Source organism: Cavia porcellus, unplaced genomic scaffold (assembly GCF_034190915.1).
Source record: "Cavia porcellus strain 051 isolate PalLab524CR breed Dunkin Hartley unplaced genomic scaffold, mCavPor4.1 scaffold_2, whole genome shotgun sequence".
NCBI lineage: Eukaryota > Metazoa > Chordata > Mammalia > Rodentia > Caviidae > Cavia > Cavia porcellus.
Window position 1 is genome coordinate 126679791 of NW_026947485.1, and position 15312 is coordinate 126695102.

Here is a 15312-nt window from a genome sequence, read left to right on the forward strand (position 1 = left end):
CTTTGAAAAAAATCACTTGAGGAAAGAGCATATTGTGAGAATGAAGGTGTCCAGGCAAACTCACTTCATATGGCCGCAAGCAGCCTGCACCCTCCTGTTGGAACTGAGACCTCAAATGCCCTCCCTTCTCCTGTGCTGATTTGCTTGACAAAGAGGCCAGGTGATGGGGTCACCGTGGGGCTAATGTTGTTTGTTAAAGGGCTCAGCTGTGATGCTGCCCGCAGGTCACTTGGTGGTTGAGATAGTCTCACATGTGTCTCTCGGAACACTGGGGAAACATTGTTGTACAGCGTGTCCCATCTCTTGCCTGTTCTCTTTTGTTGTTGAATAAGCAAGGTATAGCATTTCATGCACAGCACTATGGAAGTCACAGCAAAGGCGGAAAGAAAAGGAGGTGGTGCTATTATCGGAGAACACCAGCCACAGACCACGGTGTTTCCCCACACAGGAAATCAGAAGGGTGGGCGGAAGGAGAAGAGTACTGTGATTGAGTTCACGGAATTAATTAGGACAGTTGGGAGTGTGAGGCCTGGGTTTGAATCCTGACTCTGCCCATCTGCAAAGGCTTAACCTTAATCAAAGTATTAACTCTCTCCAGTGTTTGTCTCTAAATCTCCTCCTGGGGTAATTCCTAACTCACAGAATGAGTGTTTCTTAGCTCTTCAGCAGCCCTAATTATGGAAACCATGCAAGATTCTCTAACACTCTTCTCTGCCACAAAAAAAAAAAAAAAAAAAAATCGTTTTTTCAAAAGGAAATCTAACCCCTATCACATAAAACTTAGCTGTATGCCAGCACTGTGACACTTGGGCACTTCCTAGCTTTCCCGGTTGCAGATTCTTCAGGAGTTTATCTAAGCTGGACTTTCTTCATCTATGCCCACATGGCTGCTTATCTGTGTGGACTGAGGTCCCCCTGCTGTGCTGAAGGTCTCTGTCTGTGCCCCTGACCTATTCAGTGGTTTTGATTAATGCTGCATGAAAACACAAGACACCACGTAACAGATGTGGGAGGTGACAGGGCCGAGGGCTGCAAGGCCGATCAGGATGGGGCCCTCTTGCATCAAGATTACAGAAGCCATCCTGCTGCCTTGAATGCTGGGGCCGAGGAAACCCAATGTGAGTGGCTCCAAACTTTAATCTAACAGTAGCGCACTCATACTTGTACGTGTGAGCAGGACCAGGCAGACCTCATCTGTGTGAGGAACAGGACAGAGGCAGCCCTGCTAGTGGTGTAAACACCAGGCTGTAGTCCTAGAGAGTGTGGTGGGGCCACTGGCCATGCCTAGCCTGCATGGGATTTGGAGGAACAGAGGCCACCTTCCTGTCCTATCCGAAAGTGCTGTGACAGGAGAGAAAGGTAGACAAGATAGACCTGTTTGGCAGGACCAGAACAAAATGGTCAAAACCAAAGAAAGCAAATTTTGATTCAGGTTAAGAATTTGTAGCCAAAGAGCTGTCAGCGTTCACAGAGACTGTAGAGATAGAGCGAATCCAATCCCTGAAATATATCCAAACAGAAACAACCAGCGTTCACATGTTCTAACTGAATTTCCTGCTTTGGGGGAACACTGAATAAGAGGCCATATAAGATTTCACCGAGCTTCATGGAGTCCCAAGAGCCCTTCTACTTTAGTAAATTCGATTGTGGCTGACACACAGTTAGTGAATTAATCAGGTTTCTGTATGACTAATGTTTAGGAAAACTACTTAAAGTGCCAGCAAAGCTTAACGTATTTCAGATGGTACACCACACATTTTTCATGGTTTGTGGTATAGCCACCAGGGAAAAATTCAATAACTTCTGAATTCTGGATAGGTCACTTTCATAAGTTATTTTGTGGTCAGAGGTTGTTGCTTTACCAACCTATACTTTCCCATTATAAAATGCTGCGTGCTAAAATCTTTTTTTAACTTGAATTTCTAAAACATTATGGAAAAAGTTGTTGGTAGCACTTTAATGATTCTATGTCATAGATTTCAGCAGTTTAGGAGAGAATTTGGTACTGTGTATACATGCATAGTTGACAGTGATGGTGTAATTACGCCTTCATTTTTAATCACTGAGCTAGACATATAAGAATTATTGTTTATTTTTGCGCATATCATCTCTTCAATCTTAGAATTAATCATTTAAATAAGTAAAGATGGATATTTTAGAAGACCTAAAGAAAAATGTGGGGTTAAATAGGTTACGTGACCTTCAGAATACGAGTTCTCTCATCTGTCAAATCAGGTTGAAATAACAGAATCCACATTTGAGAATTGTGGGAAGATAAATTAACACAGTGGAAGAAACTGGCATGGTATGTGGCACAGTTTGCACACATACAGTCTAGCTGTATGTATGTATATATATATATATATACACACTCCTATGACTTGTGAAGATAGTATGTATGGCCAAAACACCACATTTTCAAGCATGTCTTAGTATTCTACTTTCGTGGTATAATCTATGCCTTTATTACAAAAGAGAACCAGTTCAACGGAGTGGAAAGGGTACTAACTTTGAGTCAGGCAGTACTAACTAACTGTGAAGCCATAGCAAACTGGATAATCTCTAATGTCTCTAAGGGATGTGCATGGCTCATAGCAGGCCCTGCAGCTGGTGGCCTCGACCCTGTTTCTTAAGGGCTGCCCTTCCTGTGACAGGGAAGTCATGCCGTGTCCAGGACTATACCAGCAATGCACTTGGCTGATTTTGTTTTCAAGTAAACAACTCACAGATCCCCTTTTGGGCTGTGGGTATTCCGTTACCCTTCCGTTTGCTGTTCATGTAAAATCCCTCGATGGCATTACTGAAATTGCTTCCCACTTCCTTCATGTTTACTTTGAGAATGATTGATGGCGAGAATTTAAAGTTCAGCAACATCATTATTTTGCTGGTTGTTTAACTACCGCTCCCTTTGTCTGTTTTGCTGTAATTGTAGAGATAACATAGATTAGTGGCACAAAACATGAACAGCAGAGCAATATAAAATGAAAAGAACATCCTTCTCGCTATTTCACGTACACATTCTCTGCTGCTCTCCTCAACCCCGGCTGAGGATGCACATTTCAGATGGCTTCCTGTGTATCCCTCCAGAAACATTCCGCGAATAGAGAAATATTTATAAATACATCCACAAGCGCACACGGTGTCCTTGCATGTGTGTGTGTATATATATATATATATAACATAGTATATAAATTTGGACGTCTTTAAGTTCATCATGTACAGCTGTGCTTTTTTCTGTGCTGTTATATGATTATCCTATGATTTACTTTTCTGGTCTCTGACCGATAAAATTCTAATTATTGCTAGTTATTTTTTTGCTATTGTAAACACTGTTTCCTTGAACATTCTTGTAGGCTGAATGTTTGTTTACTTAGAGAGTATACATTGAATAAGTTCCTGGGAAATATGCCTTCACTATTAATATTTACATGGAACATGCTCCTAATTGGATTGCCAGATCATGAATTAGTTAAGAAGGAAAGTAAATTGCAAGTAAATTATCTGAGATATTCATATACAGTAGGGATAAACAGAAATGTCACAGTTGTACTTGAGTATTTATTCACTTTATGCCCTAACTTCTCTCCATAATCAGGCTATGAAGAAACTTTCTATTTTTTCCTTGCTAGAAAGGCTGCTTAGCACCAGTGCATAGCTATGGGAAGGGAACTGCTAAAATTAGTCCTGTTTTTCCTTTGTCCTTGATTTAATTTGAGGAGACATCAAAAGTATTAAGGACAACAGTCTGGGAGTTACTACCGCGATAATGACATACCCAAGAAATACTGAATTCTGCAACCCTCCAAAGGCTTTATGGTTTATTTCACACAGTGAAGGTTAAGAAAGGAGAACTGGGGCAAGGACGTGTGGTGACATTTCTGAGGCTGTCCTTGAAACGAAGGATTGAGAACATACGGCAGTGGACAGGATTAATAGCGTTGCTGACCTCTGACTAAACCAGATATGCTACGCCAGTTCAGAGCGTCCAGTAAGACAATTACTAACCAAAGATTAAACAGTAGGCGGCATCCTAATCTTCATCCCACGTCACATGAGTCCAGAGAGCCTAATTTAACCTGAAAAAGCAGCATTTTCCTTTATTTTTTACTAATATGTTAATGTACATGATATGAGGATATATAGATAAGTTAATGAATTTTGTTAATGATACATGACCAAGCTAATAAATGATTTCAGGGAACATATGAAAGCAAAATTATGATTTGTGGCCAAAACATTTAACAAATTATGCCTTTGATTTTGTTACATAGGCACTTGGAACACAGTAGTTCCTGAAAATGCTCCTGGAGCACAAAATAGATACGCTAAGTACTCAGAACGAACTGTGTACAACTTCCTCCATTTGATTATCTCTCAATAGAGATTGTATGCAAAGCACCCCATGAAATAGTACAGAATTCAATTTTTCATATTGTATATGAAAAATCAATCTCCTGCAACTCAGTTGTTTCAAGCCATTTATAGTTTGATGAAATTTTATCAGTCTTCATTACATATTAGCACAGAATGAACAGGGCAGAGAGACTTCTACAGGAAAATGCACTTTAATCTCATACACAGTGAGGAAAGCAAACGAGGACAAAAAAGGCAGCTCGCTGCTGTGGTAAGATCATCAATGCTTGCACGCATTCCCGGGACATTAATCCTAAATGTGAGCAGTGTTCACAGGGTGCATGGCACCGTGTCCCACTCCCAGTTCTATACCTATTTGAAAAGCCAGTGCTTTTCTCTCCCCACCTCCGTGTGCTCATCTGGAAATAAGACGGCGTGGTCAGGTGACTGCGGAGGTCGGCTGCCACTGAAACCTGTGGCCCGTGTAACCATGCAATTAGTATTTTTATTTAAGCAATTGTTATTTCTACCATAACTCAATCAGAGTGACAGGAAATGTTGATGACTTCCAGTTTAACTTTTCCTTTTATCAAAGAAGGAAATTGAAACCCAGAGGTGATGGATGGTGTTGACAAAAAACATAGAGCATCTCCATGCAGAGGCATGTCAGAAACCCAGATCAGATTTGTGATTCACCATGTCTTTCCCAATTTCTGTAAGTTAAGAAAATTATTCCCATTATTGAGCTGGTGGCTTATGGGGGAAGCTGTTCAAACTCTTTGCTGTGTATTTCTGTAGATTCTGCTTGTGATGGGAAATTTTCAAAAATATTACATAATTTTATTAACACTTATTAATTGACTATTAACACTTACTACTTGGCTACTTCTTAAGGTCTCCTAAGTATAGTGACCCAGGTAATCTGATACGCTGGTGATGGTGGTAGATATGGAAAGTAAACCACCCTCTACTGATAAGCAAGAATTAAAATAAGGGGTAGTTCAATTACCCATTGTTTGGAGTTCACATTCAGTATGTAACTACTAAGGCCACTGCAAAATGTCCTTTTTGCTGTCCCTTTCAAAGTGACTACTTTGGTGGTTCATGATGATGAACATATGTTTCAGTCTTCCCAGACTTGTCTCAGAGACTACACCAGTTTGCATAGTCCTGATGCTGTCGGTGTGCTGCGTGTGTGTAAACTGTAGAAACAGTCCACTTGGATTCACACAGCTGATACCTGCTTGAGTTTATAACACTTTGACTAAAAATGTAATACGACTACCTAGTAATGTCAGCTGATCTTGGGAAAGCTCATAACATCTTTAAAGCGTAGACATAGAAATATAGAGACCTAGATGTTAACATGTTCAGTTCACATTTAGTCCTTAGCAGGAGAAGTGGGAGACAGTGGTGAGCACAGTAAGCCATGCCTGTTGGCACGAAGTGAGTGCCCCTCGGTGACACCGTCAGCTGGCCTTGTGAGTGCCAGCATTGGATTAGCACACGGGTCATCTACTGTGCGTGTGTGTCAGTGTGACATTGCTGTGTAAACATGACGGTCTCATTTATAAAGAAGTTAGAACAAATTTAGATAAGCAACAATTCAAAACACGCTTTATAATTACATATAAGCAGATATACATAAAGATAGAGTGCTGACAGCAAATTGAATTCAGAAACAAAAATCTCCAAGGAACCAAACGTTTTTATCCTTCCCTCATTTAGCCTTATGCCAGTTCCCCAAGGCTGATCCAATCGGATAGAATCTTACCCAGGAACCCCAGTAAACAGCACCTAAAAGCCTTACCACAAGCATCAAGCATACTTATTTTTCACACAGAAAGATTTTTCTGCTGTATCTGTTTTTACTTTTGGTCTTAAACTCTTTCTCCTTTGTCAGATCCCAATAGGAGATTTAAGGGCAGTGGTCACAATTTCCAGGGGTGACTGCATGTGTGTTCAGCACTTTCCATGTAAAGCTTCATGCAGTTTCTGCTGTCACCTCGTGCACCAGGACACTGAGTTCTGGAAACGTTCCTTCTCTTATATGTAAAATTCACTTTCCCTCCCCCTCTTTCATGTTAAATTGGGAAGGAGGCTCACCTAGTGAATAGGTAGCAATGATTACTGTGTGGAAAATGTCCAGTACAACACTCAATGGCATTGCTGTATAGATGACAATTAAATGAAGCATTTCTTACAGAATGAAAACACTTTTGCATTTGCCTGGGTGCAGGATCTGGGGCTAGTAGAAACCCTCCCAGGTCTCCCTTTCCTTTTTCTGTGTCATCTGTCTCTGCAGCTCCCTCACGCTCTACATATTGGCCCCCTGTATATTTATGTCTTATTAAGAATAGCAGGTACAATAATGTTATAGAAACATAAAATAAATATCACCCCAAGTGTCTGTGGCCTGTTTGTTTGGGATCTGAGCCTCGGAATGGTAAATACTCTCCCATCCCTTTCACTGCTGTATCCTCAGTGGCTGGCTGCTCTCTGAAATTCAGTAAGCACTCAATAAATATTTATTTGTCAGCTGAATAAGCAAAAAAGGTGAGCGTGAATGGAGAAAGCAAAACAGACCTCAAAGCCTCTCCAGCCTGGGCAGTGGTTTCATATGTGGTCCTCTTTTCCTCCCCCAGGGACCGAGATGGGGGTCCCCTCCAGTCACATTCCCTTTCATGGGAACAGTGTCTAGCCTGGCCTGAGATCAATAAAAGTTATTAAAACCCCGGAGAACCTAGGCTCTTCCCCTCATTCTCATCGTCATGAAGTTGTTCTTATGCAAAGATTTGAACATCAGTGCCCATTTCCCCAAACGCAGATCTTCCAGAAGAATCACAGAGTGTATGACTGAGCTTCAGTTGGAGGAAATTAAGGCAAACAGAAGGTTCCTAAGCCAGCTGAGTGGGCGCCCGGTGCCATGTGCGGTCTGTGTGTCTCCTCTCCCCAGGCGGTGAACTTCTGGTACGTGCTGGTGATGAATGACGAACACGCGGAGCGGCGGCACCTGCTGCTTCTCCTGCTGGGCTGGGGGCTGCCGGCCCTCGCGGTGATCGTCCTCATTGTGGTCCTGAGAGGGGTGCACCACCAGAGCATGCCACAGATCTACGGCCTTGTGCATGGAGACCTGTGAGTACAGGCGCGTGGCGCCTTCCCCGCCTCGGTTCCTTGGCAGCTTTGCTAGTAGGTGGTGGAAGCGGTCGCCTGAGAGGCTCCGGAGACCTTTGCTTTCTGCAGCGCCGCCTCCTCTGTCCTTGCTTTACATGAGAAGACAGGGTCTCTGGAGTGCTTTTGATAGGGGCGTTGGTGCACCAAACAGTACCCAGTGATGGGACCCCTAGCGTCACTCGGTCTACTAGATCAAGGCAGGCAGCCACATGTAGCAGAATGTAGGTGCTTGAGACATTGGACAAAGACCCAGTGAAAAACTGAGAAGTGTGAAACACTGTCTGCTGGGTGTGTTTCTGGCAGAAGAAGAAGGATCGTGAGATCCCTGAGTGTGAAAAGGAAGATGGCATCAGAGTGAGTGCAGTGTGTGCAGAACACACAGGAATGTGCTGTTACTGCTTCAGTGCTTGTTATAAAGGGTCTTGAAATCTAACCTTTCCCTAGTCACATGCGTAGATGCCCGACTTAATCCCCAATCTGGTATCTGTAGCTCTGAAGAACACTCAGCCCTTTTTATGGATTCCACATGCAGAGAAAAGAAAGCAAAGCCTTGGTAAAAGTAAGGCTTAGGTAGCTCTGTGGAGATGATGAAAAAAAAAAAAAGAAAGATAAACTTCTAAATAAGAAAAAATAGTCTACTGTAGTTTCTTACTGGCCCATGTGTGCAGTGCATCACGTTTGCGGTTATTGTGGGGAGCTAGTACGAACACAAAACACATCTCAGCTTTTTTCTTCCCCTTCCTCCCCTGCCAGCCATCTCCAAACCCCCTTCCCCTATGAGAACAATCTGTCTTCCCCCTTCCTATTATCTTTTTTATTTTGCTCTTATTTATACTTCGGGTTTCTCAAATAAGAGAAGCCCTGTAATATCTAAGCATCTGATTTGTTTCACTTAACATTCAGGTCTCAACCTGCATCCATTTTCCTGGAAATGACTCGAGTTCACCTTTCTTTATGGCGGGTGGTGCTCTGTGGTGTATAATACCACATTTTCTTTGTCCACTTATCTCTCAGTAGGGACATAGGCCGTTTCTAGGATTTAGCTACTCATAAATGTATGAAGACACTGTCTCTGATGATCCTGCTGATTATTTTGAGTGTAACAATTAGCAGAAGTGGAGAAATTCTTTGTGAGGTCTGAGACTCAGCAGAAATCATTTCATTATCATTGTTGCTTCTAAGCAGTTGTGTGCAGAGTAAGTGTTGCTGATGAATACAAACACAATTCACCCAGGGGCAGTCACAGAGGTACCCCTGCCCCCCATTCCCCAGAAGGGGCCCAGATACCGGGCACCCCATGCCCCAGGACTCACGCCACACGATTCTAGCCCTTTTGTCTTATCATCATCATGATTCCAAAAGGTAATGATGTGAGAGCATTTTCAGAATGATGTTTTACCCTCCTACATCTCACTGTTGTTCTAACTGTTCACACTTTACAGGTATTGATTTAAATTTTGGGCTGCCAGGATTAATTTCAGGGAAGTCTGCCTCATGCTTTGTTAAACCCAAAGCAGCCGTGAGACTGGCCCTGGTGCCCGCAGGAGCCCGCAGCCAGAGGCTTCTTAGGGAACAGTGGTAGCCTCCCATGGTGCCCATGTGGCCTGGTGGGAGGGGCATCAGTGAGAAGAAAGCTTCCCTGCACCCTGAGCAGATTGTTCTGGAAGAAATGAGCTGCTGCTGTGCAAGAAAGGCCAAATGTGGTGCACATCTCTAACTGCAGCACTCAGGAGGCTGAGGCAGGAGAATCATTGTGAGTTTGAGACCAGGTTGGGCTATGAAGTGATCTCAAGGCCACCCTGGACTGCATAGCAAGACCCTGTCTCAAAAATACAAACAAATGATTTGTGATTTTGAGAAATACATAGTAGCTCATCTCTTGAACAGTGGTCAGTTTGTAGTTACACTAACTTCCTTTTCAGTGAAGAGATTTCTCTAAATCTCAAAGGTGTTAATATCCAGAAACTTATTTTCAAAAAGTTATCGTCATATTTAAGGTGATACTGCTTTCATTTTTTTAAAAAAGTTAGGAATGGATCTCCTTTTGCACCAGCTGAAAAACATTTATGAATTCTTTCCGAGTATTTTGGAAGACTGTACCCAGGAAGCCAGCCAGCTAAAGATTTGTAAATTATACATTCATTTTCTTTCAAACCTATGGAACTACTCAGTTTATCACTTCTGATTGTTCATCAGTTTTGTTCTGTTTTTTCTATGAATTTTTCCATTTCATCTAACTAATCATGTTTAGTGTTTGTTAAGATCTACAATGACATACATTTTTTCACTTCTGGTTTATTTCTTTCATTCTTGATCACTCTTGGTGGAGGTTAATTGATACCATTCTTTTCAAAGCCAACTTTTGACATCTTAACATTCTGCATGTATTTGTTTTTAAATCCACCCATTTCCGTGCTCGTTTTTTAAAACTTTATTGATTTTAATGTTTGAGTTTTGACTTCTTTTCTGGACTCTATTTCTTTGACTCTGTTTCTTTTTTTTTTTTTTTTTTTTTTTTTTTTTTTGGTCTTTTTTCCTTTTTATCGGTACTCGGGATCGAACTCACGACTGCCTGCCTGCAAGGCAGGTGCTTATGCCGCTGAGCTAAATCCCCAGCCCCGACTCTGTTTCTTGAAATAGAACTGTAAATGCTTGACTTTATGCCTTTTCTAATACATAGCAGTTTGTGATCCCTGCATTAGCTGTGTTGTAAGTTTTGAAATATGGTATCTTTGTGATCACTCAGTTAAAGATACTTCCTAATTTTCATTGGGATTTCTTTTACCTATAAATTTCTTAGAAATGTAGTGTTTCATTTTCATACATCTCTGACTTCTTAGCCTATCTTTTTTAAAAACTGATTTTCATTGATTTTACTTTGGTCACAGTGCATTGTTCATATGATTTCAGTTCATTAATATCGATTAAAGAACTTGTTTCGTGGTCTGTCATGGTTGAATGCTGCAGTGTATTCCATGTTTTGAATTGTAAAAAACAACCCAATATAAATCTGTCTCTGTCTGTATCTCCCCCCCACTCCGCCACCCTCTAAGAGTTTCACACACAATAATATGATCAGTAAAAATTACTTAAGATACCTGCATATCACCAAATAATGCTGAAAGCCTGAACATTTTAAATGCCATATGAGACATGTCAAATCTTACAAGAAAGACATTTTTTATATGTATATAAATGATCAAGTCCAAATTTAGTAAGACGAATGGATGTTTTAAAATCTAAATGTAAATCACTCAACCAAATTTGAGAAAAGCCCAAAGAACCACAAAACTTTAAATTCCTTTTTTCCTATGTGAAAAGTCAAGATAGATGTTTATTGATTGTCACAGAGCCAGGTGATCCTGTGGCTATGCAGGGAATGCCACTCTACTCAAAGGTATAAAAGAAGGCTCCCACACCGTATGAGGAAATAGTGCTTAACTGCAATAAAGACAAAAGTCCTTGTCATCTGCCCTTGAGTGACTGCTGCTGGTTCCTAGGATTTACCTAAGGAAGTCCATATACTGATTCTTTGGAGGTAGTCCATATACTGATTCTTTGGGGGGTGGGGATGTTGCTTTCTGAACTGCAGATAAATAAAACGGTTGCAGACCTTAGCACAAAAAGTGCAAAGGAAAGGGTCAAACTGATGCTTTGAGTCAAAGCCAGGATGGAAGGAAAAAGAATATGGTCCTGAGAACTGTCCCGAAGTAGAGACTGTGCCGTTCATCGAAGGTCCCAATCCTGTGAATGGTAACAGTGGTCAGGGACCTGCCGTAAGAGGTGGAGAGGGAGATGTCACTTAGCTTTGAAGGTCTCAGGATTCCCACCTGGAAGTAGCAGGGGCACCTGGATAAATGTCAGGAGCAGTAAAAAACCATAATAACAGTAACTCACCTCCTACTTCCCAAAGAACTTGTGTTTTCTCATTGTTGCTAATTCACATGAGTTAAAATGTATGAAAGTCCATACTTCCTGGGTAAGGATTATGTGCAAAAATCTAACTGAATCCTCTTCTATAAGCTTACAATTTTTATCGCAATAAAGAAACTTCAAGTTCATAAGAAATTTTAAATGGATCCCAGTTGTTTGCCTTTTTCAACAGTTTAGTTCCTTAGTATTTCAGCTTTGTATTTCACTTTAGAAACTTGTAACAAATCCTAATTATGTCCTACTTGGATTATCCTGCTCCTGAACTAAATTACCCATTTTATAAATTTCTCCATCCTCTGAAAACAATCTAATTTTGCTAACTATGTTGGGAGGAATGTTATTAATACAAAGAATGTTATTAAATCTCTTTTGTACTTTGGAACTAAATAGAAGTAATCTCTGGCAGCCGCAATGTTAAATACTTGCCCTTAATTATTTTTAGCAAAAGACCTGCTCTCTGTATCCCTGATCCAAGGAGCAGACTTTCCTCAGCGTCGACCTCCGAGATGGGTCCAATGCACGCGGCTTTCAAGTTGGGGCTTATTTGGGAAGCAAGCTTGGGGATGAGCTGGGGCTCAGTGTGCACCCCCCCAAACCCCTCAGCAGGGCAGCAGAAATGTGGCTGGTGGTTTCCCAAGGTTGCATGCTTCTGGACGAGCAGACAGGAAATGGGGCGAGTTGACCAGCCACAGAGCTTGGTTCTTATCACCATTAGGTTCTTCCTGCCTTTCCTTCCCCTCCCCTCTCTTCTGCTTTCCTCCTCTTCCCTCCCCTTCCCTGCTTTCCTTTCTTTCTTTAAACCTATGCTTCCCACATTGTTGCAACTGCCTGTGAATGTCCAGTGTTAGAAAAGCTGGTTCTGAAAACGGTGTCACAATTCTTACTTCACATAGAAACAGAATTTTCATAGGCCCTACTTCTGCTATTTTCAACTGTTAGTTTTTAAGATAAATTTACATATGTTACAGATACCGTGTTTTATCTGTGATACAAGTTGCAAATATTTTTATCACATTTTATTTGTGCTGTTTTATACTGTGTCATTTTTTAAAAACGACCGCTACTATTTGATATTATACTACAGGTAAGTGTATTTAAAATAACACAATAGCATCATTCAAATGTCCAGAAAAATCATTGGTTCAACTAAATAATATTCATTTTCCCTTTATTTACTCTGAATTTTAGCTAGATTTTAGTTAGAAAACTTTCTAAGACCTGAAGGTTAGAAAGGAATTCACTCATACCTTTCTTCAGGATTATATATATTTAATTGTAACCTCTGTTGCCCCTAGTATTTCTCTTGCTTCTGGCATGGTACATGGGTGTTTTGTATTTTTGTTTTTGGTAGGGTTTCTTGTTTGTTTGTTTTTTTGAAAGGTATAAAACCAAATGTGACAAAACAAAGTAGATTCAGTCAAAACAAAAAGATGGACATAGCACGTGACATAAAAACAAAATATAAGGTGATCAACAATGGTTACCATAATGCCTCTTGCTGTCTTCAAAAGAATTACCCATATCATCTGGTATAATAAAATTAAACAAAACAGTACAGAACAATAAAAATGAAATATTGGAGACATTATAGGACTCCAAAAGAAGATAATGGTCAAACCAGAATGGGTATCATAGTGAATCTTAATTGTCTTCAAAGTAGTTGCCTATACCCTCAGATTTGATACTATCAAACAAAATAAAATAGAGTAAAATCAGTCGAAAAAGACAGTGGAAGCAATACAGGGCTTCAAATCAAGTTAATAGGAAATCAAAAACGGCTACCATAATATCTTTGGAATAGCTGTCCATGCCACCAAATCTAATACAAGAAGACAAACTAGAAGAAAATAAAACCAAGCAAAACAGAATGATGAAAACAATATGGGTTTCAAATCATGATAAAAGATTAACAATGGCCACTGCCTTCTCTTTTTTAGACATTCCTCCTCTTTCACTTTCATAGCATGCATTGTACATTTTGCATCCCACTAACTCCTTTAGTTTTTAGATTAGGGAGGCAGCCTGCTATTCACCTAAGTGATTCTGAACCTGAGCATGATCTCAAGTTGTATCCATTTACCTACAAGAGCCTCAAGGTTTTCTTTCTTTATAGCTGAGTATTTTTCCACTGTATAAAAGTGTTATGGTTTTTCTAGCCAATCTGCAGCTGATAGGCAAGTTACCCCCACTTTATTCTAGTTCCCTGTCACACAGATCATTGTCTTTGGCTTTTGGTCTGTAAACCCTATTTCAGGTTAATTGTATTTATTATATAGAGAATATCAATGGCCTCTATCTCCTGATCCACTCTGCCTGTGTTTCTTTTTATTGGTGAACTGAGGCCATCCATATTAGTGATTGTAGCCAACTTTGTTTGCCTCATCTCTGCCATGCTATTTTTCTGCCATTGGTTGTCTACTTTTCCACTGTCTGCCCCATTCAAAAGGGCCCTTCTGCCACTGTTCCTGAAACCATGATCTTTTTCTCTCTCTCTAGAATGTTCTTCAGGATTTTTTGTAGGGTTGGTTTGGTCATGAATTCCCCCATTTCCTCTTTGTCATGAAAGTACTTTGTTTCTCCATTAATTTTGAGAGTTAATTTTTCAGGATACATCAATCTGGGTTGGAGGTTACTTTCTTTCAGGACTTGGAATACTTAAAGCTTTTTTGATTTGATAGTTTGTGTCAAGAAGTCTGCCTTGATTCTGATGGGTTTTCCTTTATAGGTGATCTGTTTCTTTTCTCTGACAGCTATTAATATTCCATTTTTGTGTTGAATTTCTAGGATCTTGATTATTATATGTCTGGGTGTAGATCTACTTTGGTTATAGCTGGCTAAAGTTCTCTATGCCTCATATATCTGAATATCATATCCTTTTCCTATGCTTGGAAGGTTCCCTTTAATTATTTCTGTAAATAGCCTTTGTATTTCATTTGTGTTTACCCCTACTTCTTCACTCACATTTTTTTTTTTAAGTTATAGGTCCTCTTGTCATCTTCTAGCCTTTGTATTGTTACTTCCTGGTTCCTTGTTATTTTCAAGAGATCTTTCCTTTCTCATTTGCAAGCTGCAAACCTGTCTTCAAGGTTTGATAGTCTATCCTTAATTTCTTTCAAACAGTTTTGCCAGCTTTCAATGGAGTTTCCTGGTACTCTCTTTGAATCTGTTTCATGTATTATAAATTTTTTTATATTCTTCACTGAAGCTTTCCCTCCTTTTTCTATACTCCTCTATTCTTTCAACTGTGTCTTCTTTAAAGGTGCTTAGCAATTCTTTTATTATGTTTCTCATATCTTCTTTTACCTATAATAGTATTTCTATTCTACATTCTTTTATAGCTTCATGGAGTTATTTCAGTTGCTGTTGCTTCCAAAACTGCAGGTGTGCAACTCCCAATCTATATCTACACAATTCTGTGTTTATACCTCCTGGACCAGTACTGCTTGGGTTGGAGGCCAGAGACTGCCTTTTGCTTTTTTCTCTTGTCGTTCCTGGTTTCTTTCAGACAAGTGGGTAGTGGAGTCCCTGGCACTTCCTGTATTGGTTATAATTACTCTGAAGTATATTGACTAGGTGTTTCTGCTGTTTGATGCTTTCCCCAGTCTGCTGGTGACTAATGGAGTCTAAGTAGGGGTGGGGCAGGCAGGGCCCCTCCCTTCTGAGCTGGTTAGCCAACCACAGGGAGTCTTCACTACATTAGTGTGCACCCTTGCGGGTGGGGTTGATTAGGGATAGTTTTAGGGAAACCTTGGCAGTGGCTGTTGGACTGCACAGAGAGGTGGGACTCAGTCCAAGCAATTTCTACAGTCTGCTCGAGCTAGGAGTGGCTGGATGAAGCCAGCTGCAGTTCTG

The 15312-nt window shown here is 40.6% G+C and overlaps 1 protein-coding gene across 4 annotated transcripts in view; it reads left to right on the forward strand.

The window, feature by feature from the left end:
• The window catches only part of Adgrv1 (adhesion G protein-coupled receptor V1), a 526418-nt gene that overhangs the window by 377878 nt on the left and 133228 nt on the right, over nucleotides 1-15312 (forward strand). For all 4 annotated transcript variants that reach the window (XM_063245326.1, XM_063245328.1, XM_063245329.1 and 1 more), the window contains one exon: nucleotides 7310-7488. In XM_063245326.1, coding sequence (XP_063101396.1) covers nucleotides 7310-7488 — 179 coding nt within the window. The remainder of the gene's footprint in view (nucleotides 1-7309; nucleotides 7489-15312) is intronic.